At 41.0% G+C, this 16134-nt stretch overlaps 1 protein-coding gene across 13 annotated transcripts in view; it reads right to left on the reverse strand.

Annotated features, from left to right (window-relative positions):
* FMNL2 (formin like 2) overlaps nt 1–16134 on the reverse strand; it is a 277001-nt gene that overhangs the window by 11171 nt on the left and 249696 nt on the right. For 7 of the 13 annotated variants that reach the window (XM_030580445.1, XM_030580436.1, XM_030580442.1 and 4 more), the window contains 8 exons: nt 14469–14784; nt 13772–13963; nt 7426–7550; nt 6562–6764; nt 4379–4613; nt 2830–2898; nt 2597–2677; nt 1690–1819 (listed from right to left, as the gene is read on the reverse strand). In XM_030580445.1, the coding sequence (XP_030436305.1) occupies nt 1690–1819; nt 2597–2677; nt 2830–2898; nt 4379–4613; nt 6562–6764; nt 7426–7550; nt 13772–13963; nt 14469–14784 (1351 nt within the window). Of the gene's footprint in view, nt 1–1689; nt 1820–2596; nt 2678–2829; nt 2899–4378; nt 4614–6561; nt 6765–7425; nt 7551–11415; nt 11437–13771; nt 13964–14468; nt 14785–16134 lie in introns of all 13 variants that reach the window. The other 6 variants (XM_030580437.1, XM_030580433.1, XM_030580441.1 and 3 more) reach the window with 1 other exon arrangement.

Genomic DNA, 16134 nt, shown 5'->3' on the forward strand with positions numbered 1-16134 from the left:
ATTGCACCTGTGTGCTTATTAATAGTGTTTAACTAAGAAACCTCATGTTGACCAGTAATACGGGTGTATGTTCTTTTAAAAAAACAAAACCCAACACTTGGACATTATTGCAAAGGGGACTGTAATTTAAACTGTTTATTTGGGATTACAGTTTTGCAACTGATGCTGAATAGCTTCTTCAACAAACATAGACTCTTTTCCTATTTAAATGATATCCACAAGCAGATCACAATCGGTGTCCTGAAATGTATTTGTTGTTCACATTTTCTTAAACTCTATACTGATCTTGAAAAATTCTCTGCAAGTATTCATTGCATCTGTTTGCTGGCTGGATGTCGGACCAGCACTTCTGGTAAAGTTTGGCGTCTGTGAATACTCACTCTCACAGCTCTGAAACTCACTTTCTGTGACCGTGTGGACCAGTAAAACTTGGTCATTTGCATGTTCATAGAAAGAGAACAGAAAAGGTTTATAAGCATGGGGAAAATGTGAATATTTGTAGAATATATGACACTAGTCGCCCACTCTATTTGTGACGCAGTGTGAGGATGCCACTTCCATAATCCCTATTCAAATGAAAGAAGAGGATGCACGTGAACTATTGCCCGCAACAAAAGACATTAGAAATATTTAACAATTAAGTTTGGCATCTATATCAAAAGTAGCTTGAATGCATAAGTAGTCTTAGAGCCACGAACTGGGAAAGTCTAATTTGCACAGTGGCTGCTTTAAAAGTTATCATACAAAGAGCCTTGTATACAGATCTGCTGCTGGTCCCACGCTTTTCCTTTGCTTTCACACATCTGCAAGTATATTCAGATCAAATCCTTTACAACTGACATCCAGTGGCATTATTGGGTCTTGATAACTAGCTCCATTGACTGATTCCTTGGTATCCTCCTATGAGGGCAGACCTCAAGGTCTCAGACATCAGACGCCATTGTGGAAAGCTAACGTGCTTGTAATGCTATTGTTGATCTGTAGTCTTTTAACTCTGTATTGTTTTAACAGCGCAAATTCTAATCCAAACAATTGGTGCAATGCTAAGTGAGTAGCTGCTGCTGTATCTTAGATGACATGTTTTAAAGTATTAAGATTGTAAGCTCTGTGGGGTAAGGCCTATTTTTTTGTTCATACGGTGCCTAGCACAATGGCGTCTTGGTCCATGACTGGGGCACTTCTAGGTGTTATCACAATATAAATAAGAATATAGTATAAAAACATCAAATATGTAATAGTTCTGTGACATGAGTGTATCCTCCACATTCATATTTATGTATCAGAGGGGCAGCCATGTTAGTCTGGATCTGTAAAAGCAGCAGAGTGTCCTGTGGCACCTTATAGACTAACAGACGTATTGGAGCATGAGCTTTCGTGGGTGAATACCCACTTCGTCAGATGCATGTGAAATGCATGTGACATGCATCCCACGAAGTGGGTATTCACCCACGAAAGCTCATGCTCCAATACGTCTGTTAGTCTATAAGGTGCCACAGGATTCATATTTATCAAACCTTTATCTGGAACCCTAAATTTGATGTCATCTCCCAAAAAGTGGCTTCATTACAGGCCAAACTGCCCTACAAATTAAACTTCTGGTCTTTCTCTTGAACAGCTCATGGGGATAGGAGGATTAAATATATCAGAACCTGGTTCACATACTATCAAGGGCAGCACTGGTCACAGTACCTGCAGCAGCTTTCTCCACATAATGAAGTTCATTGTAAAAGAGGGACACTTGGTGATACTTCTCTTTCACAACATTGGATATATAGTGCAACAGCGTTTGTTTTCTGTCCGTTGACTTTGTGTCTAACAGCTGCAAGCAAAAGGCAAGGAAACTGTTGGATTAAGGTGTGGTAAAGGCCAGGCTATAAATTATCTGTTGACTGAACTGATACTTTATTAGATGGGGAAGCACACACTAAAATCATTAAGGAATGCTGAGAAAGTACATCTACAAATTAGAGGCATATCTTTTGAGCCTAACATGGCAAAAAGCGCTCAGCTAAGTAGGTTCCCAAACAAAATTGTTCTTACTATACAATATAGTCATATTTTAAAAGAGAGCTGGCATCCACTATGCATCTACTCATTGGCTATTGCCCACCTGTTCACTCTGAGCTGTCTTCCTCCCATTGTTTTAAAAGCTGGGTGGGACCTGCCAAACATTAGTTCTCTTGAAAGATGAGAGAGGGGTAGTACTAGCTAAAGCCAGGCAGAGCGCATGCTGATGCTGTGAGAACTTTCCCATACAGCTCCTCTAATGCACATCCAACCTGCTATATTGTCTGCTGTCTTGGGCAGTAACTGATAATTGTCCCAAATTCTGAGCTGGAGTTGTGATGGGTTAGCAGCCAATCTCATGGCACATATGACTGAAGACATTTAAACCTCTATCTCCATTATGCCATGACAGCACCTGCACCCCTTCTATTTTTATTTCACCCATCTATCCCATCACCACCCTTCTTCCACCACGCTAGAAAGGTTGTCATTAACATTTTTTTATGAACTGGGTGGAGATGAAGAACTGAGTAGCAGCACCCTCCCCACCAAAGCTAGCTTCCAGCCAAGATGTCGTTCTTCTACTCACCAGATCTAAACTCTGTAGTTTAAACCCATAAACTGCTCCTCTTTTACTGCTGTTCATATAGTTACCAAGAGCCAAGATTATCTGCCAGAGTGAGAGAAAGAGGTAACAGTCAATATATATATCTTTGAAGGGTGAGTTTTTAACGTAAGCAGGTAGGTATATTCCAGTATGCATGGAGGAATAGCATTGATTATCTCATTAAAGTACACGTGTATAAATAAAATTGTACTTACCTCCAGTATTTTCTTGAGCTTTTGGGATGACTTTATTGAGACAGATGCTGCTATTACTGCATGGAGTTGCTAAAAGCAAATAACGAGAAGAAGTGTAGTTAACACATGTAAAACCTTAAATGCAAGGTAAATGTCAGCACTCAGATTCTACTCTTGGATCTGCACGATGGGGATCTTGACATGAATATTCTCCTTCCCCTATGTGTATGGATTTCAAGTTGTTCACATGTTCTGCAGGCTTAATCTAGAGTAAAATAAAATGCAAGCACGGTTCTACAGTGCCATGCTCTTCAAGACAATGAAAGATGTATCAAACTATGTGGAACAAGCCTCATGGAGTCACCAGTATAGATAGCATGAACATCATTAATTCGTCTTCAGTTTCAGCTAATGATTCAAACAATATATTCAAACCACTTATAAATACTTAAAAGCATAAAATAAAAAGAAGCAATATGAACATTTTGGGACACATACTGTCATCTAAGCTGCGTCTGTAAAATCTGAGCCTGTATTTGCATACAGAGATGTGGAGTTTGCAGACACCAATGCACAAATTTTGCAGGCATATCTTAGATGACAATCTTTAAAAATTAGAACTATAACCTATTAAATGCTATAGTCACTCTCTTCTGTGCTATGAATGGAAATGCTATAAGTCATTTCTAGTGGGTTACTTAAAAAGCTTTGATGTCATCAATTTGAGGGGGGCGCTGGTCCTATCAGAGGATACCGGGCACCACTGCAACAACAAATTATAGTCATAGCTAGAAAATTGTTTGGTTAGATTTGGTTTTATTTCTTTCTCCTTTCCTCCCAAGAGCTGCAATGATTCATCATGATATTCAAATCTTCCATCTATCTTTAACATATCTCTGCTGAATCTGCATAGGGTTTATGACACCACACAACTCCATGGTACTTGGCTCCACGGAGCTAGACTCCTGAAAATCATTGTAGATGTACTGTTTAGAACCCAAGAGCAAGGCCCAAGCCAGGGATTCTCAAACGGGGGATTGAGACCCCTCAGGGGATCATGAGGTTACTACCTGGGGAGTCGTGAGCTGTCAACCCCCACCCCAGACCTTGCTTTGCATCCAGCATTTATAATGGTGTTAAATATGTTAAAAAGTGTTTTTAATTTATAGGAGGGGGTCGCACGCTGAGGTTTGCTATATGAAAGGGGTCACCAGTACAAAAGTTTGAGAATCACTGGCCTAAACTCAACTGTGGTTACTATAGTCGAATTCCTAAACCTATGCTAGATAGAGAACTGATTGAAAAACATGAAACATTTTTTTTGTGAACACTTTGATTGAGATTTTTTTCCTCTTTTCTCTTTGAAAGTATTTTCCAAGGAAAATTTTCTGATCAGCTATACCTAGATGGTGAAGTAAAATAGAAAGAAGGTTTGTTCTAAGTATCTTAAAAAGTGATGCAGAGTGTTGGAATGAGTTCCACTTGTGAAGCCCTAATGTCTGCACATCTTAGAATTAATTCAATGCTAATTTATTTTTTAACATTGCTCTATCGCTTGTGGCCCACTCACCGGTGTCAGCATTTGGATGCTTTCTGTGAAGTTGCCAATGAAGGCCATGATGGTCATCTTCTGCATCAGCCTTTCAATCTTACTGAACTGCATCATGAACCGATCTTCATCAGTCAGGTTCTCGAGAGGTTTCCTCTCCCGCTCATAGAGCCGTAAGACTTTCACTTCGTTCTCAGTGGGCAAGAATCGCATCAAACATTCGACAAAATCTACTGGCAACGTCTTCAGGTCAAATCTATATCGTAACAACACAGAAAGCCTGGTGTTATAAGAAATATGACAGACCTGTCTGCTTTGGCAAAGCCAACCAAACGGCAGCAACCTGCCTTCCCCAAGATCCCTATTCAAATAGGCAGAGCACATGACTCCCGGAGGCCTGTGCCATACACAAGCCTGGGACAATAAAAATACACCTCAGGAGTTTCCTGCCATCCCTGACACACTGATGGCCTCTGATGCTGACTAGGCCATGCATTGCTTACAGTGAAGCCTAGGGCCCCCATTTTCCCTGTTCTGGGTGAGCATCGCTGGGAGGGTTTGATCCTGCGTAATGCATGTGCAGAGGGTTAAACATATAAGCACATGTTCAAAGCGATATGCAGGGTAACTGAAGCTTTATTAATCTGAATGCTGCTGCCTGGTTGCCATGTTACTTAGTAAGTCCTAAAGGGGACGTGTGGCTAACGTCTTTAACATGATGAGGACCACACTTAATTTCACATTATCTCAGATATGGCCATTTACTTTGAGCACTTATAAGTAAAGCAGCAGGTGAAAAGGACTCACAATCTTATTGTTGCTCACTCTTAAGCCTCCACTCTGACATGCATGGAAAGCAAACACCCTGCCACTCTGCTGTGCAGCAGACAAAGACTTTCAAGACCCAGACTTGTGTGAATAAGGAAAAGGCTGACAAAGCAGAATATAGCAGTGCCGGACAAAGCAAGGAACTGACCTCCTGGCTGCAGAATGGGGGAAGACCTGGTGATCCCCAACTATAAGATACTGGAAAACAGGGAAGAGAAGATACTAATTTTATGTAAAAGGAGAAGGATCTTGTAACCTACAAAGTTAGATCTGTAGCATCAGATTGAGAGTATTTTAGCATTTGGCCAGATGAGAAGAGTGAACCAATATTTGTCCGAACATCCAAACCTCTGTCTAAGGTGTCCTCATGCAGAGAAACATTAGATGCTCATCATAGCCACACATGTTAATGCTTTCGAGTCTAACTTGGGAAAAGTGCAGTAATAAATGAGTACTATAGCCTAACAAAATGTTGGCTTTGACAGGAAAGTAATCATCTCCAATATATTCCAAAGACTAAAGAAAGTGAACTGGAATGTATCTTAGGGTACATCTACACTGGAATAAAAGACGCGGGGCACAGCTGTGCCTGGCCCGGGTCAGCTTACGCAAGCTTGTGGGACTCTGGCTGTGGGGCTAGATGTCTGGGCTTGGGCCGGAGCCTGGGCTCTGGCACTTCCCCCCTGTTGCAGCGTCCCAGAGTTCAGGCTCCAGCCCGAGCCTCAATATCTATACAGCAGTTTTACAGTCCTGTAGCCCAAGACCTGGACCAGCTGCGAGTGTTTAACTGCTGTGTAGACATATCCATAAAGTGCATGATGAATCTTAAGAAGCCGGACATGAAACTACATTCCTTCATTAAGATTGGTAGTACTCATTTTTGCGTTTGGCATTGTATCTAATCATTACATAAACAATACCATCTAAATTGCATTCAGTGCATGTGAATTAAATCCAGACATGGCAAAAACTAAACTTTTCACCTATTTTTAATATTTACCATACTTGTCTCAGGATTGCTTTTAATTTACAGTTATTTTAGGAAATGCAGCATAATAGGAGTCAAATGTGAATTACGTTGATGGCATTCTTTTAAGAACTATTAATTAGGTTTTAAAAAACAATTCCAAGATAATTTGCACTGACTTGCAGAGTGATATCATGACACAAAATTGCAAGTTAACACATCTAGGGGGAATGCAATCAATGATTTGTGGGGAACTCAGAATGGTTCATCCTTATTCTTGGATCTTTTGCAGCTGCAAAAACCTTTGTATTATCTGCCAATTCAAAACCAGATTTTCTATGTATGCCGATTACCAAAAAGCAGAGTAAATCTTAGATATGATTGCTCCATCGACAAGTTTTGCACTTACACCTGAATAGCTTTGCATATCTCATCTGCAGTCTTTCCAGCTTTTCTTAAAGTGATGGCAAGATTTTTGGCCCTGTTTGCTTCCAATAATGTGACTTTGTTTGACCCTTTTTGAGTTATCTTTTGTTTGCTTGAAGTAAGATCAATGGCTGGACCTTGAGCTTTTGTCTTGAATATTTCTTCAAATTCATCCACATTTAAATCCTAAAAAGAAAGAAATCCCCCCACAAAAATATTTTTTTTTAATTGCACTTGTCCAAGGTTTTCTCAGAATTCCATAGAAAGACTTTGACTGATATGTAGGTATATGCCATACTTTGTTGATATATGCACATCCACCCTTGCAGACAATAGTCTGGAGCAATGGTCCAAAATATAACATTATAATAGTGTTATAGCATGTGATTTTGTGAAATTAAGGTCAAAAGATTTTTCAGCTTTTTACTCATCCTTCCACCAGCTGTACCCTCATGTATACTATTTAAAAGCTTAGTGCTCAACCCTACTACATTGATCCTCCAACTCTCCCTCAACAGCACTCAGCAATCTGCAGGAGCCTGCATCCCATAAATGGCACCAGCATGTTTATACTGGGAAAATGCCATCAAGCATCTTGATTAATTTGTTTCAAACAAAGACGTGCACTTTTATAGTCAGTCTGGCCCAGATTCTCAGCTGGGGTAAACTGAAAGTCATTTCATGTCTTTTTACTGAGGATCTCACTCAGCTGAAACTATTCTTGTTTAACAGCCCAAACAATAACTTTCAGAAATAATTCTGACGATGATCTGCCTTTGCAAAGCTGTACATTCACTTACACTGCACAGAGTACTGGGAAGCGAAACACAATATGCAGTATTCATACCTCCAGGATCCTCTCATCATCAATTTCATTGAAGACTGTCCCATTAATTTGATTGGGTTTGAGCGCTACCCAGTTAAAGACAGGCATGCGGAACTTTGTCTTGATTGGCTTCTTGATTTTCACAGCTAAAGACATCAAAGAGAATGAAATTACAAATGCCGGAAGAATTGGGAAACATCTGGAGCAACCCAGACACAGTTTTTTGCAGATGGCATTTCAGCACTGGAGGAAGAACCGGTAAGGGCTAAGTAAACATTTTTAAAAGCCTGAAAAGATTATGCTGCCATGATAGACAAACAGCAGAGAGAGCTTTTATCCAGCTATTCAGCTGTTTTATACCCGGCATTCACATACCTTTAGTGAAAGCTTGAGATTAAAAATATTTCACAAAAGCAAATGTGTTACTCTAATATAATGTGTTCTTAATATTGTTCTGGCCTGGTTTAGAAACCAAAATAATTTTTAAGCAGTATAGAAAATGGATAAAATGGTATATGACTTTAGTTCTGTTCTGCCAGAGGACATCCCATTTCTGGATGTAACATCAGACAGGTCATGTGAGGTGCTGAACACCCTCAAGTCCCACTGATGTTAATGCGGCTTGTGCACTCTCAGCACCTTGCAGTCCTGGGCTGCGGGTGTGTGATGTTACTCCGTCCTTACTACCTAACTTTTAATATTCAGTGCTGTAGATAAAGTTGTTCAAGCTGACATCAAAGCAGCAGCACTATGACTAACGCTAGAGGTGCTAGCTGAAGACCTACATCCTTTTGATTAAACAGAGGGGATTGTAGCTGAGGATTCAGCTAGAACTGAGTCCTCTGAGGATTCAATCAGTGGTGTGTGACAAGGGAAAGAGAAGCCCTTTTACAAAGATATTGTTACAAGGGAACATTGCCTGTTGGGAAGGGATTCTACTGTTTCACACAAGCCTGAGTTTGTCTGTATTTTAAAGCACATAAAAGCCAGTCTCCAATTTTAGCACAATTACATCTGGGGGTAACAAATGCTTTTGCCTTCTGATTGTGCAGCACCAGTAAATCTTTTAAAGTAACTTTGAAGGGATGCTATAGAAGATGGGACCAATTAATCCTCACTAGTCAATGAGCACAGAACAAGAAGTGATAGGCTAAAGTTAGAGCAGGGAAAATGTAGGTTAATTGCTAGGAAAAACTTTATAACCCTAAGAATAATTAGAGAGTGGAACAAGCTACCAAGGGAGCTTCTACCACTGTAGATATCTAAGGTTAGACAGGCATCTAAGGATAGTAATTCTAAACATTAATAAGCGACAATATAGGAGGTATGGACCAGGTGACTCACTGCAGATCCTTCTAACCCCAAACGTCCCATGGTACAGATAATTTGGTTAATTAAGCCATATAAGAGAAGTGCCAAAAAAACAACAGTGAAACCCTAGTATTTCTAAATGATCTAAAGTAGATGGTTACTTTGGTAAGTTGCTTTTCATTGTTTCTGAGATGTAGAGGCCCAGCCAATTACTAGGAGTTTGTGACGGTCATTAAGGTTTGTTCATTAATGTGGTTAAGCTATTTTCAAATGTGGAGTGAATGATTAAATTCTTTTCAGGCTACAGTCAAAAAGAGAGAAACCCTGCTTCTTATTCCCCCAGTGTTGGAAAAAGCCGTTTAACCTATAGAACTGTCATCTGGTCTATTGAAACAAATTGAGATAATATAGCAATAGAAGTCCAGACCATCTCCAGCAGTGTTCTATATGTAATACTTCCAAGTACAGGTAGTCTCAAAGTGTAAAATTCTGATCCAGATGCAAACTTTCCCAAAGTTCAGAGTTGTTCACATATGGAGCTTTGTTTTGAATACATCTCTTCTTCCAAGACAGATGTACTAGTTTCCCTCTACATCCCCTGACACACACCATAGCACATCTAGACAATTATGCAATGCTGTATGAGCAGCAGATTTCTTCCCAGTCCCACCCACATGGTCAGGTTACACCCTGAACTATAACATTTGAGCATGAGAGATAAAAAGGAATCAGTCTGCCCCTCTTCAATACTTTTCCATGTATTGTTTTCCAGGACAGAGACCATCTTTTTCAGGGTTCACTCTCCTCTTGTGCTTTAGAGCTGGGCAAATGCTGAAAACATTTTCCTCTCATTCATTTCTCTCCTTTTCCCTGATTCAAATTTTTAAAAGAACTCGCTTCTTCTGTGTCTGTGTCCCTTTTGCATTTATTTTCCATGGACATTCGAAGGAACGAGCTTACTGGCAGGAATAGTTGTAGCAACACTGAATTTTAAGTGGACACTGAAGAGCATTCACAAAATAAAATTTGAATTTGTAAATTTGAGTATTCACACTGGAAATGTGATTGCCAGAGTTATAGTCATCCAGTCAGGATGGAGGAACATAATTCAAACACTAGTCAATCGAGTTTGACCAGCAAATGAAATGAACTGCTTAAACACAATCTCTAGGCCAAGAATTACTTGATGATGAATTTAGAATAATGAATAACTGGAATAGTGACAAAATCAGAAACCCAGACAGAAAAAAAAACTACATTTATGAATAAATGATTCACTATGAATTACTTGCCCAGCCCTAAGAGAAGCTAGACTAACTAAACCAAAAGTATTCCCTGCCTTTGTTACAGAACCATACTTAAATGTGTAAGGTAACACTAAAGTGGTCCTACTCTTTCCTTGAGGTACATGAGTAAGTGCCATCAATTAAACAGCAATTATGCATGCAATCTGGAGACTTGATCCCACACACACTGAAGTCAATGATACTTCTGCCACTGACTTCAACAGTTACAGAATCATGAGTGGGGAACAGACCCCAAAGAGAGGCTTTACAGGCTGAGAGCCCTGATTCAGCACAGCACTTAAGCAGGGGATTTACTCCATTCCAATTCAAGCAAAATACTTAAGCACAATGTAATGGGATGTGCACCCCACACCAGCCCTGATAACAAAGGCTTGAGAGGTCACTTAGGTTACCTGACTTCACCTGGGAGAGGGAGGGCCAGGGTTAATTAAGAGTGAAGCCCAGTTGTGGAAGGCTGGGACAGTATTATAAAGCTAAGAGGCTGAAAGCAGAAGGAGGCTGCAGTCACTCCCTGGGATGTGGGAGGTCATCAGGGACATGGAGGAAGTCCAGGGGGAGAATAAGTCTTGAGATCCTGCCCTGAAGTGAGGAGTCTAGCATGAGGCTGGGAGGGGATGAAGTGGCAATGGGGAGTAGAGTGATCACCGGCGATAAACCCAGAAACAGGCAAGTGGCAAGAGAGAGGCTGGGTAGGAATGAGCCCACGGAAACAGCAGAGCAGACCTGGATTGCTGGTTATAGGGTCTTTGGGCTGGAACCTGGGGTAGGGGGTGGGCCCAGGTTCCCCTGCAGTCACGGCTAGAGTGGAACAGAGCCCTGAGCTGGGGCAGAACAACGTCCAGAGAAGGCATTTGGACAGTGATACTGTTGGACTTCATAACCCTGGAAGAAGTGGACTACATGGTGACTTGGCAGACTATCACAGACAGAGCAGAAAGATGCAATTGATTCTGAAAGAGCTTCTTTCCCAGATCTAGACAAGAGGAGGACACTAACAATGAGTGGAAACCCCATTATACGTGGGCTTAATACCACTGAAGTCAGTGAGTAGGACTCAAATAAAGTCGGTGGGGCTTAAGCATCTGCTTAAGTTCTTGGCTAAATCTGTGCCTTGGTACTGAGAAACAATTCTGTTTGACAGTATGCACAAAGTTATCTGAAGGTGCATGCTTTTTAACCTCCAAAGGTGTGAAAATAAACCCTCTTTTCCAGATGTTGTTTGCACACCTGGTTGACATTTGCAGCTCAATTAACAAGCAGCTCAAACTCTAGGAACAATTTAAAAATTAAGCAAGCCTGAAATTAAAATAACAAATAGAAGGAGGAGGTCACAGCACAAAAGGGACAGAAAGGAAATGGGTGCAAATACTTAAAATACTTAGCAAGAACCTACAGAAAAGCTTGATTGGCCCATCTTACCCGGAAGCAGAAGGAACAAAGAGAAAAAAAATTAGTGTTGGTTAGAATAGTACAATTCTTCAATTCACAAATTCCCAATATATCATGCTAATGTGATCAAATGACATTGTATGAATAAGGAGTAGGAGAAATGTTCCCTTCTATGTAGGCATTTTATTAAGATTTGACACTGTCATCTTCCTTGGCTCAGTGGATTTCCTTAAGAACAAATACTAGAGAATAGTCCTCTATACTACAATGGCCCCAAAATACTTCAGGAACATCATACACCTCTACCTCGATATAAGGCTGTCCTCAGGAACCAAAAAATCTTACCATGTTATAGGTGAAGCCGTGTTATATTGAACTTGATTTGATCCACCGGAGCGCATAGCCCCACCCCCCACTCTGGAACACTGCTTTACCACGTTATATCCAAATTCATGTTATATCGGGCGGCGTTATTATTGGAGTAGAGGTGTACTAAACTGCAGTACAGGAGAACTGTGCTGCAGGCTCCTACAATTCTTTTTTTAAATAAGAGGTACAAATCAACCTCATGGCCCACTCATATACAATGCACAGAGACATTTACTTGGCAACACAGACTAAGCTAACTAAATTCCAGCTGGCTGTGAATTAATCAATATGTGAGGATGGCATCAGTATCCATTTCAAGCAGCTTTCAAAATCTAGTTCAGGTTATTTTCCTTCCCAGAACCAATTGGTTCACAGACTTAGGGAGTCCACCTACATCACACTGGTGTGCAATATACTTATTCACGCATAAATACCATATGTAAATCCTATCTCAGTCATTTTCTACCCACCAACTAGCTCTGTAATTTTTTGTAGTTCAACACCCTCAGCACTTGCTACAGGATTTAAATCTGGCACCAGAAATCAGAAAAGCATTTCAAGTTAACCCTGTGATGAGATTCCTGAGAATTGCAGAGGACCCTAGGTATAGCCTTTTCTTCTCATTAATGAGCTTTGCTCAGGGAACTGAGTGGATTTTAATGGGCCACACTGCAGCATGAGGCATATAATATTCCTCCAAATCACACTTGACTCAAAGGAAATGATATTAGTTGTAGCAAGACAATACACAGAAATGGGGCAGGCTGACTGAGCACCAGATTTAGAGGGAAGTCTATGACTAATGACAAAATCAAGCCAACAGTTGTAGATTAAAAAAGGAAAAGGACAGAGAAGAGGTCAGCCAGGCAGGCAAAATGACATTATAATGCCATTCCAAAACCCCAAATCAGAATCCCTCTTCTGCTCAGCTCACTCTTTCTATCAGCACAGGACCGAGTTTGAATACTGGACGAGTTTCAGGAAGAGAAGGGTGAAAGGAAACCATATACTGTAGCCCCTTACACATTATTAGCCCAAGAAGATGTGGTGCCAAAGGAATATTACAATAGCGCACATGCTTTGAAATCGGAATACTATTTTTATAAGCCTGCCAGGGAAAGCCTAATCAGTAATCTCAGCTATACGCGTGTTACTTTTTTAAACATAGCACTACCCACTAGTTCCATGCTTCTCAGAGTTTTCCTCCTTCAGAGGAAAAAAAAGATCAAAGGGTGGAAATACTTAATCAGTTTTAAAAATATATTAATCAGAACTTCTCGGCTTCTCTCTTTCTGCAATTATAGTATGCTCTCATGATCTCTGTGGGGGCTGATACCAAGTAGTACTCACTTGCTGGGTGAGGTACTCGGTATAAGCCAAATAGGGCATAAAAATAATATAATCAGATCTGGTCAAGGACTTTCTTTTCCTAGAAAAAACTGCAACAAAACCAAAAAAGTTTTCATTTTTGTTCGAACTTTCTTCAAAAATGTTCAGGTTTTCATTGGAAAAACAAACCTGAAACATTTTTGGGTTTTGGCAACATTATATATTGTATTTAGTTTTTTAATTTTAACAAAAAATATGATTGAATTCTGAAGAAAATCTGCAAGATTTTGACAAAAACAATTTTGTTGAAAATTTTGTGTTATTGAAAAAAGCCATTTTCTATAAAAGAAAACTATGTTTTGACCTGCTCTAATTATAATATGAGAAAGGACCAGCAGCAGGGAATCCTTCATAAAATACACTAGCAAATTTATATACTCTGACTATTCCAAGTGGTGGATAGAATGTCAGAGATCAGTATGGGGGTGTCTCTGTGTTTTATCATCATCAGGGAATGCTCTTTATTTGAATTTTTTTTTTAATTTACTAATAAAAAAAAGTTACTTTCTGATGGAGCTCCTTCTAAACAGCATGGCTGGATTTTTTTGTAATTAGTTTGAAGAATGCACTGTGGGGCATGCACATCAGTTTCACTGTTTTACCTGCTAATCCTGAGTTGAAAATCACTGTGGGAGAGGCTGTTCCTGGCAGAGGGGGTGCTGATGGTGGTGGTGGGGGAGGCAGTGGAGGAGCTGGGGCTGTCTCTGCAGCTGGACCAGGAAGAGGGGGAGGTGGTGGCGGAGGCGGAGGCGGAGGCGGAGGTGGCATAGGTGCTGTCACAGGACCGTTTTGCACTACAAAAGGAAGGGGAAAAGACATGTTTGCATCTGAAAGCGTTAATCAGAACAAAACAAACACTCTACCAAAGAATTACCTATGAGAGAATTAAAAGCCACAAAAGATTATGTCTCTGGGCTAGATTTCTCAGCAGGTGTAAACTGAAGCTGGTAGCTTCACTGACTTCAACAGACCTATGCTGATTTAAAGCAGCTGATGATCTGGCCCCTGGTTACTATACATACCAGTGTATGCATCTCATTAAAAAGAATGAAACAAAACCATCTGCTCTCATCAGAGCAGGCTTTGTTTTCTGCATCTGGGTTCAAACACTGGGTTTGTCAAGTTGGATCCATAAATATTCACTGTCGTGACTATGTTTGTTGTGTGACAATGACCCCAAGTTACACCCTCAATGGAGCTTAAAGCAGCGTGAAACCAGTGAGAGTGAGATCAGGCACAGTGAGCTGCACCATCAACTTCCAACCTCACACCTGCCCCTTGAGTCGTACTATTTCTCACCTGTCTCAGATGTTGGTGATAATGGCGGCAATGGGGGTGGAGGTGGTGGCAATGGTACTGAAGGCATAGCCCCAGTCACTGGTCCCACACATGTGCCAGCTGTAGCTTCTGACCCTGATGGCAGTGTCCCAGAGGCCACAGCAACAGGAAGAATAGAGATGTCACCATCACCTTTCTTCTGAATTTTAATAGTCCCTTGCTTTTCCAGTTCATGGATTTTTTTCTCAAGGGTTGACTGCCGCTGGATGGCTTCCTCTTTTTCTTTGACCATTTTTCTCAACGTGTGAACCTGGGTATTTGCATCTTTGTAAATTTCCTGCAAAATTGTCCAAAAGTAAAGAATTTACTTGCATTCAAATGACAGCACAGAGCCGAGCTAGAAATAGAACGACAGCATGGCACTGGATTGCCCCTTGTGCTCAGTGATAAAGCATTTTGATGAGAGCGATACCGCTTCATTTGCCCGAAAGAGGGTTCATTTTGCGTTGCCCCCCATGTTAGCACTAAGCATGTGTACATGAATGAGTTGTATAAGGAATCTCAACTCTGAGCACTAGGATAGAATTTGTGGGCATCAGTGTTAAAATATCTCCCAGGTAAACTACTAAGATTATGTTAATCCTAAATAAATAGTGCGGTATGATGATCATATGTCAGCCAAACTGTGGCCTTCCCTTCCTTGCTCCATGTCCAGTTGCTAGCTGCCTGGCCTGCCTATGAGCACATGTTGAACACTTGGTAGAAGCAGGAACAGAGCTATGCCTTCTCCTGGTCTCTCCCCTTTGCCTTGCCTAGGAGTGGTGGCTGTGTTCTCAGAAGGCTAGTGGGGACCTATGTTTGAGGCTCATATTCTGGGGCAGGGATTGTATCCCCTAGCGTCCAGGGCATATGGGACCAATGGCCCATATCAGTATGTAGGTAGCTGCACACAATACCATGGCCGAAAACCTCTCAGGGCCTCTGAAGCCCTGATTCTGTCTTTCTAGCTGCCTGCCTGATACAGGTGTAGTTCTCTACACCAGCAGTTCTTGAACTGTGGGTTGGGACCCAGAGTGGGTCGTGACTCGTTTTAATGGGGTTGCCAGAGGTGGTGTTAGACTTGCTGGTGGCCAAGCATCAAGCTTTGGCACCCGCCCCCCAGGATGGCAGGTCTTGGGCTGTGGCCCCTCAGCGGGGTGGCAGGGATTGGGCTTCGGTCCCGCTTCCCAGGATCACGTAGTAATTTTTCTTGTCAGAAGGGGGTCATGGTATAATGAAGTTTGAGAAACCTGCTCTACACCAATGATATAACTGTTTCCATACGACCTAATGTACTTCAGACAGAAAAAAAACAGAGACTAAAGACTTCATAAAAATCGACAAAATGAAACAGAGAAATATTTAATAGTGATGTAACTTGCCTATTGCCATTTCTTTAGCAAGACCCGCACAACCCTCTGTGGAGATTACATGTCACATCCGCAGCTAGTGTAAATTGGTGTAGCTCCATTCGCTATATAAATATAATTCTCTCTCTGAGATCTGTGGATGTAAAGTCCTGCAAAGCACCTAAGATAATGTAGCTCTAGCTAGATACATACTAAGGAGAAAGAAAGTCTTGTCCCCTGAATATGCTGAAATGTGTTTGCCCGAAGTTAGCTAGTCTTGATCTTGCTGTGTGAAAAGG

Source organism: Gopherus evgoodei, chromosome 11 (genome assembly GCF_007399415.2).
Source record: "Gopherus evgoodei ecotype Sinaloan lineage chromosome 11, rGopEvg1_v1.p, whole genome shotgun sequence".
Classification (NCBI taxonomy): domain Eukaryota; kingdom Metazoa; phylum Chordata; order Testudines; family Testudinidae; genus Gopherus; species Gopherus evgoodei.